The following is a 21,004-nucleotide window of genomic DNA, read 5'->3' on the forward strand; positions in this document are numbered from 1 at the left end:
TAATATCCATGTTTTTTATACATTCATTATAAAATGTTTGAATTGTTTTTCCTGTTTGACAGGATAGATAGGTAGGTCAGGTAGACTCTGCATCCATCTGGGGATATCCTAAACATTAACAACAAGGTTTGACAGGATAAATAGGAAGGTCAGGTAGACTCTGCATCCATCTGGGGATATCCTAAACATTAACAACAAGGTTTGACAGGATAAATAGGAAGGTCAGGTAGACTCTGCATCCATCTGGGGATATCCTAAACATTAACAACAAGGTTTGACAGGATAAATAGGTAGGTCAGGTAGACTCTGCATTCATCTGGGGATATCCTAAATATTAACAACAAATGTTTGACAGGATAAATAGGAAGGTCAGGTAGACTCTGCATCCATCTGGGGATATCCTAAACATTAACAACAAGGTTTGACAGGATAAATAGGTAGGTCAGGTAGACTCTGCATTCATCTGGGGATATCCTAAATATTAACAACAAATGTTTGACAGGATAAATAGGAAGGTCAGGTAGACTCTGCATCCATCTGGGGATATCCTAAACATTAACAACAAAGTTTGACAGGATAGATAGGAAGGTCAGGTAGACTCTGCATCCATCTGGGGATATCCTAAACATTAACAACAAGGTTTGACAGGATAAATATTAAGGTCAGGTAGACTCTGCATCCATACGGGGATATCCTAAATAAAACAACAAGGTTTGACAGGATAAATAGGAAGGTCTCGCAGTGCCTGTAAATGTTTCGAACTAAGTTAATTGTTAGTGTTACTCAAAGTGCCTATTTTAAAATAAATTGAAAATTCGTTTCTAGATTTGTTAATTGTTATCTTTGATAAGGTAAAATCAAGTTGTATTTGATTCAAGGGAGCCTTGCAGGGTTATAGCACCGCCTGCGTAGGCCCCACATAATTAGAACTCTCTGCTAGGCCGGTTAGGCATATATAAGAATGAAAAAAGAACTACTCCATATCTCTTTCTTTTGAATTTATTTGTATAGGGTTTCTGTGCTCACAAGGCCATTCTAGGGCACTGAATCAATAAACAAAAAAACATTACATAACCTCATATTTGATAGTAATTTTAAAATAAAAATAAAATTTATAAATATCAAATATATAAAAATAGAATATATGAAAAAGTACACATCAATGTTTATAAATATTTGATAAGTCAAATATCATTTATTTTTGACAATGATTAGTGAACCTTCAAAATTGTAATTTTTAAGGAAAGTCTGTCAGTCAGTGATATTTAATTCATATGGTTTCTTTAAATTCTTACTTTTATTGATTTTTGATACTAAAAGTGTCAGAAAAATAATTCTTGAATAAAAATAAATATTTTTTTGTTCGCATCTAAAAATCTCGCTAACCGCAGGAACGATGTTTGAGGTACTCCTAGATTTGTCGAGGGATTATTTGTTTAATTTGTTGTTTATTCTCCTTTTTCTATACCTATTTTTATATGGTTTTACAAAAGGAATAAAATAAAAAGGCTCTGATACCGCCCCTCCCTCTTCTTTTGAAATAAATTAAAAATATTGGGGGGGGGGGGGGGGAGTAAGTTTTAGTTTATTACTTGGGTAATGTTAGGCTACGTTGTATTGGGTACTACTACTGGTAGCCCCGGTGGTGTAAGCAGTGCAAGGTTTAGACATAAGAAAAAATTATTCTATCCTCTTATTTTCAATTTTGATGAAGTGCAAATTTGATAGATGTAATTAATCAATATATAGGCGAATAATTGACAAAATATAAATTTAATAGATGTATTTTTGTCAATATGTAGGTGTGTAATTGACAGCAAAACTGTGAATTTGACAGTGCAATAACTGTATTTTTGTCATACCCCCTAAAAATACAGGTGTGAATTTGACAGTAAAACTGTATTAATGACAGTCAAATCATGGTGTTTATGACAGTATTATCACTGTATTTTTGCTAGTGGTAAATCTGCCATGTACCCTCAATTTTTATTATAAGAAGAAGGGGGGGGGGGGTATTAGTGCTCATCTAGCTCTTTGAGTGAAAGCAACACAATTCTAATTGAATTTAATAAATAATAAATGCAAGTTTACCTCAAGACAAACAGTTTGGTTGGTTATTTGATCAACTCGGGTAGCCGTCAGGGAAGTATTTCTAAAACAAGAATAGCTATTTTCCGCGGATATGAAAATGGACAAAAAAGAAGCTTTACAAAGTGCCTAAAAAAATAAGTTTTGTGATGTCATACAAATGAGGGATGAGTGGATGTGTGGGGGAAAAAAAACTAAAAAAATAAATGGATAATCTCTCATTTTTATGACGTCGCATGGCTGATTTTTTAAAGACACTTTGTAAAGATTTTTAAAAAATTATGTGATTAAAACTGGTTTTTATGATTTTTATTTAAATATTCCTGGGATTTTTTGTAATAAGATTATATACATGATATTTCAGTATGACTGAGAATCAGTTCTAATCCAGCAGATATTAATCGGTTTCGAAATGAGTACTGGAACAATAAATTCCATATGTCAGAGAAGTATTTAACAAACAAGAATAATAATATCCATATGTAACTACGAATAAAAAGCATAAAAACAAAAGATATATGATGTATTTTGATTTTGACGGACAAAGCAACGTATAGAGTATAGTTGTTACTTTTTCATTTATAAAAATGTCAATTGACCTTCAATTTATTATTGTACAATGCACAGTATTAACCAATAAATTATTATTCAAATACATCGTCATTATTAAATACAAGTCACTATTTAAATCAAATTAATTTTAATAAAGCTTACAAAATAGTAATAAATATGATTTTTCAAAATCAAATTTTAATATTTTAAGATGCAAATTTTTACAGAATTTGTATTTGATATTTTTCTGAGAATAAAATAGAACTTTCATTACAAATTTACAAACATATTTATCTCAGTTTTATTAAACTAGCTGCAATGCACGTACATACCTCTAGGGGCACTTGATAAAGGGATAAAGGGGGACCCTCAACTTTGAAATTAGGTATGAAATAGAAAAAGTAAATAGAAAAATCTTTAATGGGGAGTATCTTTTCCAGGGGCAATTTCTTTAGGAGGTTGTAGTACACTTAATGATTAATGGCTTATTTTCTTCGTTTTTTAATACAAATAATAGAACACCAAAAAAGAATTAAGTTTTTATTTAAAAAGTACAGTAAAATCTAAAATTCAAAACTTAGGTGTCAACATATAAAAATGGTTTTAGTGCATTTTTCTTTAAAAAATTTGATTTTCTGTAGTCTACTTTGGGGGGCCAGTACTCCCTCCCTGGTTGAGATATGACCTTCAAACTTTAATATGTTCTAGTACATGTCCCTAATAGTATCTGTATACATTTAGCTCTACATATATCTCAATTTTGAAGTGTTTAGCAGCCATTCTTGCAAAAGGTTGATTATTTGAGCATAAGAAAAATGCGCTAAAACCATTTTTAGATGTTGACACCTAAGTTTTGAATTTTAGATTTTACTGTACTTTTAAAACAAAAACTGAAATATTTTGTTGTTGTTCTATTATTTGCATAAAAAAGACGAAGAAAATAAGCCATTAATCATTAAATTCTGATAACTATAAGTGGGGTAAAATTGCTTTCAAAAAAGTTCTCATAAAAAAACACACTGTATAAGAATATGTAACAGACCAACGTGTAACATTTGAAAAGTAGAACATCTATTTATCCCATCGTATTGTAAACAGCTTTCCGCTGATATAAGGTGTACAATTAGAAGATTAAAATCAGTTTTATTAGCCCCGAGATGTACATTTTATATTCGTAGAAAACTGTATATAATACGATTCTATACATAATTTTTCAGTATGACTGAGAACCGGTTCTAATCTACCGGATATTTATCGGTTTCGAAGCCATACTGAAAACAAAAAATTCCAACCTGATTTCTGGAAGACTGACGTTGAAATAATTCTCTAAAAAATTAAACAGAATTAATAAATTGGTTCAATGAGAAGCATAGCTTCTCTATAGTATTATGCTTGTGCATAAAAATCCTTTATAGAATTCAAATTGTCGTTTTAAAAGCTTCATAATTGTGAGGGTTGAGAAGAACCAATAGCTTTTTAAAACATTTGCTACATATAACTTCAGATTTACTTTACATTTTAGGAGATAGCGTAAAGTAGCACCAAAAAAAAGAACCTAGTAAAAGAATCTGACTCTGATTATGAAGTAAAAAAAATAGCCAATGAGAGGCCAGTATACACTGTGATTGGCCAATGGTAAAATTTATAGTGGCCTCTCATTGGTTATTTTATCGTATGACGTCATTTTTTGGTGCCACTTTACGCTGTCTCCTTTTCACGTCTTAATCAGAGTCAAACACTTTTACTAGGTTCCAAAAAAAAATGACGTCATACAATAAAGTTGACCAATGAGAAGCCAGTATACCCTGTAATTGACCAATGGTAAAATTTTTACTAGCCTCTCATTGGTTATTTTATCGTATGACGTCATTTTTTGGTGCCACTTTACGCTGTCTCCTTTTTAGTGGTGCCAAAAGTTTTGAGACCTGTCTTTTATACGTTGATTAAATAGAATGAAAGGGCAGTTATTTTTTCATTTCATCCTTATGTATGTGTATATATATAAGTCTTCTATATAAATAGTTGAATTTCCCAGTGTAAAGATAGTTTTAGACTAAAAAGATAGCTTTCGGCTAAAAAGATAGCTTTCGGCTAAAAAGGTAGCTTTCGGCTAAAAGAAATAGCTTTTAGTTGAAAAGGTAGCTTTCAGCTAAAAAGATAGCTTTCAGTTAAAAAGTTAGCTTTCAGCTAAACAATATCTTTCAGCTAAAAAGATCTAGCTCTCAGCTAAAAATATAGCTCTCAGCTAAAAAGATAGCTTTCAGCTAAAAATATAGCTCTCAGCTTAAAATATAGCTCTTAGCTAAAAAGATAGCTTTCAGCTAAAAAGATAGCTTTTATCTAAAAAGATAACTTTCAATTAAAAAGACAGCTTTCAGCTAAAAAGATAGCTTTAGTCTGAAAAGGTGTATACCTGATTCTAAATGATATTGCCACGGTGATAGGTGGCTTCTACAGCTGAAGAAAGTTGTCACAATGCTTATGGATTCTATCATAAAACCTAAAAAAAAGACTTTTCATGAATGTTTTTAAAAACATTTAAAGCAAAGCTTTTCTATGCATAATTAGGGTTGTTCCGTACGTTCATAATGTATAGCTCTTATTGTATATTTAATGTTAGATTTCTCCTACAAATTTCAAACTTTATGATTCCTGGAGAATTTAGGTACGATTTAAAGTTTTTATATTTTATAAAATCCTATTCGAATAATTTTAAAAATAATGATTCCAAGAATAACAAGGTACAACTTTGAAAATTAAATTAATTAAATTACGTAAGTATGTCCATGCTCATTATCCTGGAATTAATCATATTTAAATTAACATTCTTCTTATTAAATTTTGGCAATCTACGAGTGTTTGCCCTTCTGTCTGATTTTGGAGAGCTTTGTTTTTATGGATGTTGTCATCCTTGTTGTTTATATATTATCGACTGATGTAAATTGTAAAGTTATAAAACTATTCTTATTTATGATTAATAAGAATCAATTATTTTTATTCAATTATTTTTTTATAACAGAGAATATGTAAGAATTTATAAATATAAAAATTTTGGTAATTTTACACATAGTGCCGGTTTAGCACCCCTCCCCCCTTACCATATTTTTGGGGTCATGCGAAGGCAACGAAGTTGCGGGTTTCGTCGTATTTTCACAGTAGCCTTTGAAATGTTATTTTAGGTTATGTTATGCAATTGGCCCCGCAGGTTTTGAGCCCCCCACAGGGGCTAGAAATAGATGTTTCCTTCACATGACCCTATTTTTTATAGAAATTAAAAATTAGCAAAGTGGGGGGGGGGGGGTAGGCAGGAGTAGTTTATTTTCCTACAACTAACCCATCAGGGTAGACCTTCACCCTGCGGGGTTTTTACTTGCGGGGTCTTAATAAACTATATAAACTAACCTAAACTGACCTAAAGCATTAAAGAAACAAATAACAAATACCCTTCCCCCAACCATATTTTCCATTTATTGGGATAGGGTTGTTATCAGTGCTCTACAGGGTACTTTGTGTGAAAGCGCCAAATTCTGAAGAACCAATTGAATTGGGATTCTACGTTCAACAGAGTTTTTACAGAAATCAAGAACATTTTTTGTACAAAGTAAAAGTAACACCCACACAATCTATTTGGTGTACTCTTAAAATATGCAGTATGAAAGAAGGACACGGAGAAAAGGGGGGATGGGGGGAGAATGAAATTTTAGCCTGCTACAGGTCTCACTTTATTAGAGAATATGAAAATCTTATGTAAGATCCAAGTAACCAATCCATTAATATGCATTACTTAAAAGTCTCTCTTACAAATTCTATAATCTATAAAACTATTCCCCTTTCCTTTTATCTAATTTTATATTTCAAGAATAGGGGGGGGGGGGGGAGGGTGTCAGTGCAGTGAAAAGGTAATTGGAGAAATTGCCATCATTTGTATTAAAATTACCTACCTACAGCCATAAATAAAGATGATATAACACAAACTATGAAGGCAGCATAATTTCTTCGACCTAATTATAAAAATACATTAATGTTAAAATATATATATAACATATTAATTATTATAAAAAGAATCTATATAGGTTTAAACAAAATTATTCAACAATTTTTCAAAGAATAAAAGTTAATCATCTTTTTTATCAGATGCAAGCGAGCAGCCAATCAGTGTTTTTTTTTGGAACAACTTTGAGGAGGTTGAACAATGTTTGGCAGCTATATATCCCAAGAATTGCAGACAAACAGCCCTTTGATTGCACGACTTTTGTTTGCTATAGTTCTAACTGATACGGGCCAAGACATTTCCCCTTTTTTACTATATAGCAGCAGTTGGTACCATTTACATTATGACGGAGTGTGGGATAGACATTTTCTTTGTCATGGAATCAAATAAAGGGAATGATGTTCTATAAAGTCACAAGTGCTCAAATTTTCTTACCTATACATTGATTTAGCCATTTACAATGGTGATCAAATACATGCACACACTAAAATAATTCAAAATTTAATTATTTTTCTTGTTTTATACAGGAATCTTAAAATGTTAAATAGTCCATGAATTCATTTTAATTTATTTCAACTTGGCAGCAATAGAAATTTGAGTAATCAGTTTTTACAACAATCGATAATTTTATCTTTTTAATACTTACACAATAAACGTTTTTCATTGCTTTGTATTATATGTTATATACAGCCTTCTGTGGAAATTTAAATGAAAAATTATAAGATTAAAACTAGTTTTGATAGCCCCGAAGAGCTGAAGTCCCGGGCATTAATCTAAGATAATTAATCTAATTATTTCAATATTCGTGGGAAGTTGTCTGTAAGTCTATACATGATTTTTTAGTTTTGCTGAGAAAAAAATACGGGAATAATCCCTCCAGACAAGTAGCACGCAGGCGCCATAGTTCATCTTACCTTATTACAAACAGAACAATGTTTAGTTCTAATGGAAGATATGATGATGTTACAAAGATTACATCTTCCGTTCTCTATAACATGATTGTGCTTGTTTCTGTCTAGTGCACCAACAGGTGACTTGGAATATTTTGCCAGCAGGTTCGGATCTGAAATAGTGGTAGAATTATTTTCCGGTATGGCTTTAAAACCGAAAATTATCCGCTTGATAAGACCCGGTTCTCAGCCGCACAGAAAAACAATGTATAGCATATCATTACAAAAATTTTCTATTATTCTTTTTAAAAGTAACAGTATGTCCATATGTAGCTTGGATCTCGTTAACTGTATAAAAACATAGTTCTCCTTTACAGTGAAGCTTTATTGCTATTATGGAGGAGGGTACCTCAAAACTCCCAAAAGAAATCGCCCTGAGAAAAAAAAGGATTCATCATAAGATAAGAAAGGAAAATTTGTACCTGAAGGATCAATGAGCACAGCTGCTAGATGACTTATTAAGTGTAGAGTATATATAACCAGGTTTATCACAGTAGCTAATAACTGGAGTCTAAAAGATATAATAGGTATATTAGAATTATTAAGTGTAAGGTGTATAAAACTGGTTTATTACAGTAGCTAATAACTGGAGTCTAAAATATCTAGTAGGTATATTGAGGTTTGTTGCTTTTCTTTATAGTGCCTATAAAAATTACTTCATTCAATACAAATGACCAATGTTAGGCCAGTCTACATTTTACCATTAGACAATTAATTTTGATATCATTTTTAAAGGCACTAAAAGCCGCTTCGATAAATTTAAAATAAGAGTAGAAAAAATTATCGTTTGTTTGTTTATTACATTAGGGTGGGTTAAGTTATCCTTGTACTAAAGTAACAGGATGTATGTTTGTCTTTTTGTCTGTGTGTTTGTACCGAAGGATCTCGATAACCGCTAAACTGATCGGGTTCCCCTTAATAGGGTAGCTTCTCATAGGTCCCGGGAATCTTTATAACTATTTTCTTGTGGGTTGGGACACCAAGAAAAATGAAAAACTTCCAACCCCCCAAAAATTTTTCTCTACTTTTTCTTTTAAAATCTAAAATAAGAAATTGGGTTATCAAATTCGACACTCCCTCCTCAAGTGCCCCTAGTAGCCGCTAGTATTATATAAGGTACTAGTTAGCTCAAAGAGTTCGGACCCCCCTAAGGAGTTTACCTTGTATGTAGGGCAGGGAGAAGGCTGAGGAAATTGTACAGGGAAAACAACTGAAAATAAATTAAGTAAAATTTTAGTACAGTTTCGAAAGCTTAGCAACTCTAAAGAAGTCCGTATGGTCATGTTAAGAATAAGCAGGTTATTCTTTAACATGATTTGGTTGCCCTACTACCATTATTATTTTTAAAATGGTGATTTCTAAGAAGCCTAAGGCACCATGCATTTATCATCAGGAGGTTGCCCCCAAACACTTTATAACCCCCCCTCCCCCCAAGCAAAATTCTTTGTATTTAGTTTATATATTGAAACTTATATACAGGGATTGTACAAAGCTTCCCCGAAAATTGTGCTACTTGAACTGGATTGGTAAATTGGCGCGTGTAAATTATTTACACCCCTCAAATTTTGCAAGGAAGTTGGATACACCCTTTCCTCCCTCTCCTCACGCTTCTAGTAATTGTATTAATGTTTCTCTTTCTATTAATATCTAATTAAATTTCAGTTTGTAAGTTAACAATAAATTTGACAAGGAAAATCAATTAATACCAAAGAACAAAAGACCAAAGGGAGGATTAAAAAGAAGGTCAACTTTATATCCAGGAAGAAAGGGGACAATGCTGTTTTTAAACTAATCCCCAAAGTTTTATAATAACTTAACACTTTGACTCTTTATTGTTTATCATTATCATTGGGAATGTACATTTATTGGCCACTGTCTTATCCCTGTATATTCCTGCTTTTTATCAGGAATCTGCGACAGTCAATTAAAATGTATCGCAACAAACCATTGCAACATATTAACATGAATTTTTAGGACTTCAAGACAATTTAATGGTTGCTTATTTAATAACAAATTTTTACCCAAATCCATTAAAATTGTTATATAAATTATATAAAAATTACATTGAATCTAATGCTTTGCGAAAGTCAAACCTACTTAAAGTAGGCGTTTGGCTTTTTGCTACATTTAAAAAAAAAATATACACACTGGTTCTTTAAGCGCTGCCACTCCATAACTGTTTCCTTTGTTGATTCTTTTTTTTTTGGTAATCTTTGGCGCTATCAAACAAAATACCCTCTTGAGCACTGAGCACCTTATTTGGAAGTATATATCTATAATACGATGTCTGTATGTCTGTTTGTCTGTTTGTTTGTCAGTTTTTTTTTTTAATTTTTCTTTTAAATCTAAAATACGAAAAATTGGTTTGATTAAACCTCTTGGGGCAGAGCCCTTAGAGGCCCGATCGGGTTCTCTTTAACAGGGTAGGTTCTCATAGGTCCCGGGAAAGTTTATGACTATTTTTGGGGAGGGTACCACCACCCTCCCAGGAAAAATCACAAAAAAATCTAAGTTTTAAAAATATTTTTGAAGACTTCAAAGCAACATAGAAATAATCTGACAAAATCTGTTAACATGTATAACATCGTTTGAAATAAAAAAAAAAAAACAGCGTAGCCGCTGGTTGAAATATAAAGGGGGGGGGGGGGTAGCGTTTCATTTTTTGTTTTATTACTTTGTTAGGTTAGATTATTTTGGGTACTGAGTAGCCCCCAAGCGAAAAAAAGTATCCCATCACTATTAGTTTGAACCTAGTAATAGTGTCTAATTTTTATCTTTGTGACGTAACAAAAATCCATCTCTTTTTTAGGGGTTTCCTTCGATTTTTGTTACGTCACAAAGATAAAAAGTTAGACACTATTACTAGGTTCTATTAGTTTTCAATTTAAATAAAAATAACATGGGGGGGGAGGTAGTGTTCAACAAAAATAATTACCAACAGAACTATCCACGAAGTTATTTGTTGTGGATGAAGGGGAGCCTGGAGCCCGTGAATACGCCGCCATTTCCGAAATTTATTTCCCTCTTCTTCTACCATTCCTGGGAGTACTCTGAAATAAATATATTCTAAATAGTTGGTTCACGAGAAAGTATCGAAGTTGGAAGCTCTTTATAGAGCCTATAGAGAGACCAAATTTTTTTTTTAATTTATAAATTAATTATAATTTATAATTATAATTTATTTTTAATTTTTATTAAGAGCTTCTAACAAGTGTTTTAGTAGCGAGGCAACTCTATAATTCACTTTGTCTGTACGCTAGTCTATCCGTAACGCAATGGGGGAAATGTGTCCACCGTCAGTCTGTCGGTCAAGCTCGAAACTGAACATCTGCTTTATAAATCACTTTGTTCGTTTGTCCATCCATGATTATTTACGTACTTCAATACCATGAATGAAAAATTCTGTCTATATAGCCACATACTTAACAATATTGTATCTTTTTTTAAGTTGAAATACCAAAAATGTGAGAAAGTTTTTTACATGGAAAACAAAAAAAAATTAGATAAAATAATATTATTACTAATCAAATATAACTAAAAAATTTTATTTGATAAATTAAGAATAAATCCAATTTTAAAAGTAAAATTTGTTTGGAATAACTTTATAATTGATATATTATATACGTAAATATATATTGACATTAATATCGTCAATTTAGGTTGCTAATATGAACCTTATTTGTTGGTGAATTCGTACATCAAGTAGGATGGGAGGAAATCGGATTAAAAGAATGGTTTGGGAGTACTGTTGTTTTAGCCTTTTGCAAGTTTCACTTTAATAGAGCATAAGAAAATCTGATTCAACATCCAAGTAATAATATATCCACTATCATATTTATTTTATATTACATCTAATTGAATAATAAACCATGTATGAATAATACCCTCTGAGAGTAACCGCTGGATTCTAACTACTTGAAACTTAATAGCTGTTCTTAGAATTGTATTCAAGAAGAAAGGCCTTCTCCAGGTAGAAATGGTTTTGGTGTTTCAGCATTGCAGCACAAAATTATATTCCAAATAATTTAGCCAATAATCCGCAAATAAAGTTACGAAAGAAAGTCTAAATATTTTTACAGTATGGTTTCGAAACCGATTTAAATTTCCGTTAAACTTGAACCGGTTTTTATCATTACTAAAAATCATGTATAGCAACAAATTACAGACAATTGTCCACAAATATTGAAATAAATATCATCAAATCAATAACAATTTTGTTAGCCTAGCATTTCGGCCCCTAAGCTCTAACAAAACTGGTTTTAATCTTAATATGTTTAATTTTGATAACAACGGAAAGCTTTCTATAATACAATACGATAAATAAAGAAGTAATTTTTTTTCAAGATCTCGCCTACTATTGGTCTGATAACTGATTGAGTTTCTTTTTTTCGGGAAGCTTTATATAGTTCATGAGATAGTTTTAGTCTATTTTTATTGTTCCTTTCCTTCCATCGAAATTCCACCTATATTTATTATTCTAATATGAATTCTATAAATTTAAAGCTATTTCTATAATGATTAAATTTCGCTGTTTTGTATGACTTACCTAATATATAAAGTGAGTGGGAAACTAATGTAAATATATATATTTATTACTATACCTACCAACCAAACCATTTCAAGGGAAAGTACAGCAGTAATTTTATATGGGATCTTATATCATGGATAGATTAAAGGCTAAAAATTTAATGTACCATCGCTCCTATTATGATAAATATTATTACCCCTCTAATATACATAGATTATTACTATACCTATCAACCATAGTAATAATACTTCTCAATTTACTTTAATAATTGGTTTCTCTTATTATACATTTTAGGAAATAACCTTTATAAATGTGAGTATGTACTGTTCAAAATTATATATACTATACAAATTCAGGCCCTAAATTAGCCATCACTTAAAGAACTCAGGATTTTCAAAGCAAAGATTTATAATAATTAGAGTCTATCCATTGTATAATGATTAGCTCTTATCTTTAATTTAAGCATGTTAGAATTGTCGTATTGACTTCAAACTTTGCGTGAAGATTCCTGTAACAGTTAAGTATGATTTAGAAAACGTAATAACTCTATAATCTTTACCAGAAAGTCTGTACGTCCATTTAATACATCTAATTTTTAACTTTTTGACAATAATTTTTGGTATGATATCTTCATCCTATTCATCTGATTTTTGGAATATTGATTCTTTAAAAAAGGTACTATAGGCGAAGCATCTCTATAAACAAGTCCTAAAATGTGAGTATGTCCTTAAACAGCATCCTGTATTAGAGCTGCTTTGCAACAACTTTACTTTCAATTTTGTTTCGACTTATATGACCTTAAATGATTATTCAGTTCTGATACTGTGTTATACACATGTGTTAATGTTCGTTTGAACTACCGTTTCAGACCTTCGTTTTTATAGATGTTGTCATCATTATCAAATTTGAGGGAACTTTTTAAGTTGTTTTACTTGCATTGCGACATTAGCCTATATAAGCTTAACTTCTAAAGTTTCCTTTTACAGTAAAATGGGATAGGGTAGTGGTACAGAAGGGGATTAACCATTCTATTCATCAAAGTTATGCAGGGTTAAAGGAATATGTTAACACCGCAATTTAAAACTTTGCCCCCCCCCCTTTCGCCCTAGGATGATAATTTGAGTAAAAATATTCTCTGAAAAGCAAAATAATATAGACCGATAGACAATTCGTAGGGCACAGACAGACATAAAGACATCATAGTAACAGAATCTAGTTTGTACCGAAGGATCTCGCTAACAGGGTCGCTTTTTAAAGGTCATTGGTGGGAATAAACTATTTGGTTGTGCCTCAGCCATCAAAAAATATTTATTTACTTTTTCTTTTTGAATCTAAAATCAGAAATTGGTTTATCGAATTCAACCCCCCCGCCCCTCAAGTGCCCACAGAGGCCTCTAGAAGCGTTGCCGCTAATTGCAAAAAAGGAATAACGACCTAAAAATTCTTTTAAAACAAAATAAATCAAAATTAAATGTACAGATTTTATTGATTTATCCATGAATTTAAAGTTACGAGGCCACCACGCTTTGTTGATAACTTTCTATTTTACTCATCATACACGCGAATACTTGATACAGTATGCGGAAACATAGATTTAAAGGGATAAGACAATGGTCGATAAATTGATGTACATTCATTATGATAATACTTAAAATTACCCATTTTTTAGATTATAATTAATGGTTGAAACGTTTTGATACACAACCTAATGAACCAACCAATCGAAATTCATTAGAGTTCATAATATTGTTAAGCCAACGAATTAGAAAACGTTTCTATAAAACTTTTGGGTCTACTTAATAAACAGCCCACTTTCCCCTTACTCCATGATGCGGAAATCATTTTCAAGGAATTAAAGGCAGCGCCCTAGCCTCTAAACTCCTTACAAAAATCTTGTTTTTAATTTTAAAAATCCATTAATTTAATAATCAAAATTTAAAGCAAGCTTAAACGTTTTCCGTTTGAGTTAAAATTAAGACGGTTTCGAGTCTTAATCTTACTAAGGACGTTAAAAATTGTACCTACTACTATTGTGTGACACTATTGCTAGAGTAGGGCTAATGCCTTGGCTCATAAACAGGCGCAGCTCATGCATAGTTAGGACTTCCAAACAAGTGTACTGCAATTAAAGGGTTGATTGTCTGTTGAATGTTATTTAATACTACCTTAAAAACTTATATTCTATAGTGTGTATTATTGAAATCGAAGGAGAATCCCGTCCCAAAATGGTAATTAAAGGTATTCCATTTAAGAATAGCTGATTTTTCAATCGCAATACTACTATTCGCTCAACATAAAAGATATTTTGTACTATGTTTCATTTTCATTTAAATTGCATTTACATTAATCTTTAATTATGGTTGCAACTGCGTACTTCCTTACTTTCTTCAAATTAAATTTAAAAATTCTTTAACCCTTAACGGTCGGGGGGGGGGGGGCGTTGAACGCCCCCCCATCCGGTTTTTTCTATCTCATTTTCTGTGTGTGAAAGATAAAGAGCCCAAACTGCTTGACTTTTTAAGTGTGGGTATGAGACATAACTGAGAGTTGAATTTTTTTAATATCTCTATCCTGGCGGGCACAGGATGCCAGCAAACCTGGCAGGGTCATCCAGGTAAGGAGCAAAAATATTTTTTTTTACTTAAGCAAAGCATTTTATCTTACCAAAGTACTAAAATATCCTCTAGTAGTACATCCTCATATTAAATACAGGTGTTCAAGTCAATTTTAGGTTCCAGGTATGATCCTGCAGGTCCTGATCCTCCAGGTCTCCAGAAATCTTTAAAAGGCTCCTGTGGCCGCAATTTTTGACTTAGAGACTTCAAATTTCAAACTTAAGCTTATCTAACATGTCTACATAATGTATTAAAATTTCATAAAGATCCGCCGCCGTTTTCCCGCCGACCGCCGACTGTAGCGGCTGGCAGCTGCCAAGTACAGCTGCGGCCGCTGAAATTATATTTTGATATTTCAAATATAAAATTTACATAAAGATAAACATTTTCTGCAAAAAAAATTTTATTCTAGCTTCAAAAATAAAAAAATTACAGCCGTTTGAAATTTATAAGTAAAAAAGGACCTAAAAACAAAGGTTGTTAAATAAAAGGGTGAAGGAAGCGAAAATTGACCTTGACTTACTTGAGGTCGGAAATTCATCATAACACAGGGGACTTGCACAAATTTTTTTAGCCCTCTAGCTCTAATAGGAACTGAGATAATAAGGGGGGGCGTTGAACGCCCCCCCCCCCCCCCGACTGATTAAGGTGCGGCAAGGGGCCCGACTGTAAGGGGTTAAAACATATATTTATAAGGTTATACGATTTACATTCCTATATTATATAGTGAGTCCCTTATGGAAGAAAATCTCAGAGCTTTTTTGAAAAAACAAGGATGACAACATCCATAAGTAGCGAAGCACAAAAAATCATGGATGGGAATACGTACAAGTAGATTTAAAGTGTATTTATTAAAATAAAGAATAGATTTATTGGAGAAAATAAACACATTTTGTATAATGATGACGGTCAAAGCAAATTACATAAAAGATGCTCATAACAATGGGAAAAATTATTTTGATACTGATATCCCAACAAAGTTTTAAATTGGACCAAAAACACCAAAGATATTTGGGAAATATGTCAAACATATAAAAATAGCCAAAAACCTGCTTAAAGGCAGTCTGACCGACATTGTTGTATCCTTAAAAAGACAGAAAATTTAATTTTTATTACCTTAACCTAAAAAATTTGGAAAATTGGACTATATATACATCAGAGAGATGGAAAAATAAGGGAAAAATTTTAAAATAGCCAAAAACCTGCATAAGGGCATTCTGACTGTCATGGTTGTTTTCTTTAAACGACAGGAAATTTAATTTTGATATATATAACTGAAAAAATTTTGGAAATCGGACCATAAACACCAAAGGTATGGAGAAAAATGTGAAAAATACTAAAATAGCCAAAAACCTGCATAAGGGCATTCTGACTGTCATGGTTGTTTTCTTTAAACGACAGGAAATTAAATTTTGATATCTATAATTGAAAAATTTTTGGAAATCGGACCATAAACACCAAAGATATGGAGAAAAATGTGAAAAATACAAAAATAGCCTAAAACCTGCTAAAATGCGGCCCGACCGCCATTGATGTTTTCCAGTTAATTGTGCTCCATAATAATGGGAATGTTGTCAAAAAAATTCAGTCTTTTATCTTTTATAGGAGCCGAGTAAATCACGTTTCCCCCAAACTAAGACGGACTTACAGACGGACATTTCAAATTATAGAGTAGCTTCGCTACTAAAAATAGTTATGTAAAACCTACTTTGATTTGTGCATGAGTTATAAAAAGATTCTACTACAGCTACGCCTGCTACATACATATATTTATGCGTTCACTATATTGTTTTATCTATTTTTCATCGCTTTGTTTCGTACTAGTATCCGCGTCCCTAGCATCCGAGGGCTTTGTATTTGAAAAGGGACTAAAAACCAAAACAATAATCATTAAAGATTCAAAACCGAATACCTTTGTAAGTCTCCAAAATTTTATATGAGAGAATATATATTGTTCTTGTTAATTTGCAAATATCCAATACATTTTATTGTGTACCTTATATACTTTCATATTGTAAGGGATGAGGTATGAAAACACAACCAAAACTCTTCAAATATGCATGCATAATTCCAATAAGTTCTTATTTAATATCTGTATGTAAAACCAGCAGCTACGCCCCGAGAGGCTTCTACAAGTACTTGAAGTGAAGAGATGGGGCTTGAATTCAACCCCCCATTTTTATTTTAGTTTGAGAAAGAAAAGAATAAACCACTGCCCCCTAAATACAATAGTTACAAACCTTTCCAGGACCTTTGAGAAGCTATATTGAAAAGGAGAACCATATTTGTTCAACACCACACAGATATTTCTGTTACCATATAGGGATTTTATAGGACATAAATTAATATTGTTCTTGTTAATTTGCAAATATCCAATATATTTTATCGTGTACTTATATACTTTCATATTGTAAGGGATGAGGTATCAAAAACACAACCAAAACTCTTTAAATATGTACACAGTATAATCCCAATATAAATTCTAATTTAATGTATTCAAAAATTTTGAGTGAGTATGCCACCACCCTTTTAATTTTTTTTACTTTTTCGTTGTAATCTAATATAAAAAGTGTGGCCTCTAGGGGCGTATAAAATTTTGATTAGTTGGCACGAACCAGAAGAAATATTTTTGTTTATCATCATTAGGGATTTACCTCAATTTATCGTCTATTGTCTTATCCCTTAATACCCATGGAAAGAGCAAAAAATTTTTCTCGTATTCATTCGAATCCGGTGGATACGAAAAAACTATGTCTAGCATCGTATTATATCCAGCTTTCTCCGAATATAAAATCTGGTTTTAATCTTATAATTGTACATTCTATATCCGCGGAAAGCCGTTTATAATACGATGAAAGAAATAACTATTAATTTATTAATATCTATTCTAGGGACGTCCAAGCTTTCTATTTTGAGAGTTTAAGTAAGAGGTTTTTCAGGTTTGATGGGTGTAATATAAAATTCTTTAAATTTTTTAGGGGATGAAATTATTGTTTAAAATTTAAGGAGGTAAACACCACCATTACTCTCACCACTGGACGTATATGGTCTTTTCATTTTACCTATCACTTTAGCTTTCATTAATCCCCTTGCATTGTCTTTAGAAATGCTTTTAATATTCCCTTAAGTTTTTAAAAGCGAAGTTTTTCTATAATTATCTATAATTTGGGTCGGTCCGTCCGTAACGGATAGCTTTTTTTCGTTAATTTAGGCATGTTAGAATTGTCCTATCGATTTCAAACTTTGCATGGTAATTCCTGCAGTAGTTAGGTACGATTTAGAAAGCGTGGCAACTCTATAATCATTACCAAAATGACCGCACATCCATTTTAAACATGTTGATTTTTTTACTTTTTTAACAACAAATTTTTATATGATCTAATTATCCGATTGATCTGATTTTTTGTATACTGATTCCTGGGAGAACAAAGTACAATATTATAATTTATTTACAATTTGTAACATATATTTATATTCTGATTATTCAGTTCTGACACTATACAAGTGTTAATGTCCGTTTGTCCTACCGTTTAGCGCTTCGCTTTTATAGATGTTGTCATCCTTGTTAATTGTATACCAAGGAAACTTTAATCTATTGTTTATAGACTATTTGGTAAATTTTATGTTATAATAATGTGTTAATTGTCTGTCTTTCAGCCTGTGTGTTTCTATCCAAAAACTTTCTAACCGCTGGACCGATATGGTTCTCCTTTACCGTTAAGCTACTTATAGGCCTAGGGAAGGTTTATGACAATTTTGGAAAGCTAACCTTTTTTTAGTTTTCTTTTTTAAAGTAAAATGAAAGTGGAGGGTCGACTACCCCACCCCCCTCCTCCCCACAAGAACTTTTGTGGGCCTAGCAACTAATATATCATGATAGGTTTGAATGGAATTTCACCCACAAGGGATTGAACTAACTAACTGCATATAAGACCCTGCAGAAGGACTACACCTTTTAGTTACCCAACTACTGCACTGCATAGGGCTAACTAAATTAGAAACATTAAACTCTAAATAACCAATCTTAACTAACCTCATCAATTTATTAATTATTAAAAGCAATATTAGTTAAAAAGTAACTTAAAAATTTGAATATAAAATACAATAGAATTTCAAATACAATTTCATCAAATTTACTAAAAATTTTCAATATTAAATTTTATACAGAATTTAGAAAACTTTTTAACTTTAAGTTTAAAGGTAATGTATCTTTATTATAACATTTGACTAAAATATTATAAACGTTATGGTTTATAACCCACCATACCAAAAAAAACAATGCATACTTAAGACTTCAGGACAAAAGTAGTTCATCGCATATGGAACACAGGCAAACGTTTTGAGGATTTTTTTATTTACATAAAGTTAAGTTAAGTCAGGGTTAGCTGAGCACCGCAGCGCTCTTTTGAGTTACAGAGCACAAAACATATATTTTGGAAATAAATTGGGATGGGGGTACAGGTACATTTGTAATTGTAAATTAAAGCACCACAATTGATTTTCAGTATGTTGTTAGATAATGATTTTATGCACTTCTTAACCCTTAACAGTCGGGCCCCTAGCCGCACCTTGATCAGTCGGGGGATAGGGGGGGGGGGCGTTCAACGCCCCCCCCCCCCACCCCGACCGTTAAGGGTTAAAGTAATCTTAGGTTGAGGGTAGGGATAATTTGGTTTCAAAACTTTAGGTAAGGATATAGGTTTATTTAGGTAAGGATTTAGGTTATATTCGATACTGGGTAGCACCGCAGGTTTAGGCACCGCATCGGTTAGGCAAAAATAACTACTCTTTCCCCCTTTGAATGGGGATTAGTTTGAAAGCACTGGTTAAGAAAATTATACATATATAATAGTCTTTTAAGGTACACAAATCTTGTTATAATATTTAAAATTGTATTTAATAATTCACCAGAATGGATTAAAACTTTAAAACAAATTTTGGCTCTGACATATTTTCCTCAAAACTTTAAAAACAAGGATTACAACATCCATAATAGCAAAGCTCTAAATTCGACGAACAAGAAGTGACACTTGTAGAGTGTCATTTTAAATCATTATTCCAAATATCAGGATTATGATATCATACAAAAGCTGTCAAAAAAAAGTAAAAAATAGCATGTTTAAAATGATCGTAAGAACTTTCTGTTCATGATTATAGAGCTGCAATGCTTTTTAAATCGTACCTAACAATTACCGAAATTGTCATGCAAAGTTTGAAATCTATAGGACAGTCCTAACATGCCTTAATTTACTATAAGAGCTATCTGATACGGACGGACCGTCCATAATTATAGAAAAGCTTCGATTTTAAAAATTTTCATAAGTTTTAAAAGAAATTTAATTTTCTATCTCAATGTACAGTATGTATTTTGTTCAGCGAAGCATTTCTTAAGTCGGTCCGTCCGTCCTTCCACAACTTATGTATAGTTTTGAACGTTAACTTAGCATGTGGAAAAAGGATAAAAGTAATACGGACAAGAAGATGTTTAAAAACATTTAAATATCTAGTATCAAGAGACTTAACAAAAAAAATCAAACATCTATCTTGAATATTAGCTGAGAAAATCACTTTTCCCCCATGGAGTTACTTACTGACTGACTGACGGACGGACAGACAAAGTTAAATATGGAGTAGCTAAAGATATGTCAAAGATATTACGAGGAAAAGTATTTAAATGTTATCGGTCTAGAAATCTACATGTAGAAAAAAACAAGGATGACTACATATAAAAACTGCGCAGTAAAATAAATGAAAATAATAAATGCATACATGCATTCATAACCTAATCTTAATGATCAAACCATTTACACTAAAAGATAGCCTGACGGGGGCCATAACCTGTATCTAATATGACCGACCATAGCTAATCTTATCAAAGTAAAAAAAATACAACCCTTCTCCCCTCACTGACGTTCATCAGGGAGGATTAAAATTTGCTCACCCCCCCCCCTCTCAAATTTTGAAATATCTCATTTTATCCCCCTAAAAATTTTAAAAATACATTACATTTGAAACCCTTATTTTTACCACCATTAAAAAAAGCTTGTGCGTCCCTCACAAACGCACCCACCTTATTTTCAATCTATTTTAAAATAAGAAGGGGACTAGGAACTTGGGGAAAACCGTTTATTAAAGAAAAGCTACGCAGCTAAAAATCTGTATCAACCTGAAATTTATATATCTGTTATTTACTACTAGAAGCTACATCCCTAAGGGGTCTCTAGTGGCACTTGAGTGAAGGAAGAGAGGAAATGAATTTGACCTTCCACTTTTTGATTCA

The 21,004-nt window shown here is 32.0% G+C and overlaps 1 protein-coding gene across 1 annotated transcript; it reads right to left on the bottom strand.

The window, feature by feature from the left end:
* Positions 1-15: 15 nt before the first annotated feature.
* LOC145326632 (palmitoyltransferase ZDHHC11-like) lies at positions 16-10,627 on the bottom strand. The gene is made up of 10 exons (XM_080170002.1): positions 10,517-10,627; positions 8,742-8,791; positions 8,004-8,092; positions 7,546-7,694; positions 7,067-7,115; positions 6,582-6,641; positions 5,054-5,140; positions 3,933-3,966; positions 2,092-2,152; positions 16-108 (listed from the first exon to the last, which is right to left on the bottom strand). Exons 1-10 carry the CDS (start codon positions 10,616-10,618, stop codon positions 16-18), a joined length of 774 nt encoding a protein of 257 aa, XP_080026128.1. The 5' UTR covers positions 10,619-10,627.
* Positions 10,628-21,004: the final 10,377 nt, after the last annotated feature.

This window comes from Acartia tonsa, chromosome 8, assembly GCF_053477335.1.
Source record: "Acartia tonsa isolate MP-2025a chromosome 8, ASM5347733v1, whole genome shotgun sequence".
Classification (NCBI taxonomy): Eukaryota; Metazoa; Arthropoda; class Copepoda; order Calanoida; family Acartiidae; genus Acartia; species Acartia tonsa.

Bases quoted from the DNA above. Each gene is read 5' to 3' on its own strand.
- LOC145326632 (XM_080170002.1), bottom strand. From the start codon at position 10,618: ATGGTAGAAGAAGAGGGAAATAAATTTCGGAAATGGCGGCGTATTCAC. The intron at 7,116-7,545 runs GTAAGATGAACT...GAATTATTTTAG, and splicing joins ATTGTTCTGTTTGTAATAAG to TGTGTGCATGTATTTGATCA. The intron at 6,642-7,066 runs GTAAGAAAATTT...TTTTATAATTAG, and splicing joins ATGGCTAAATCAATGTATAG to GTCGAAGAAATTATGCTGCC.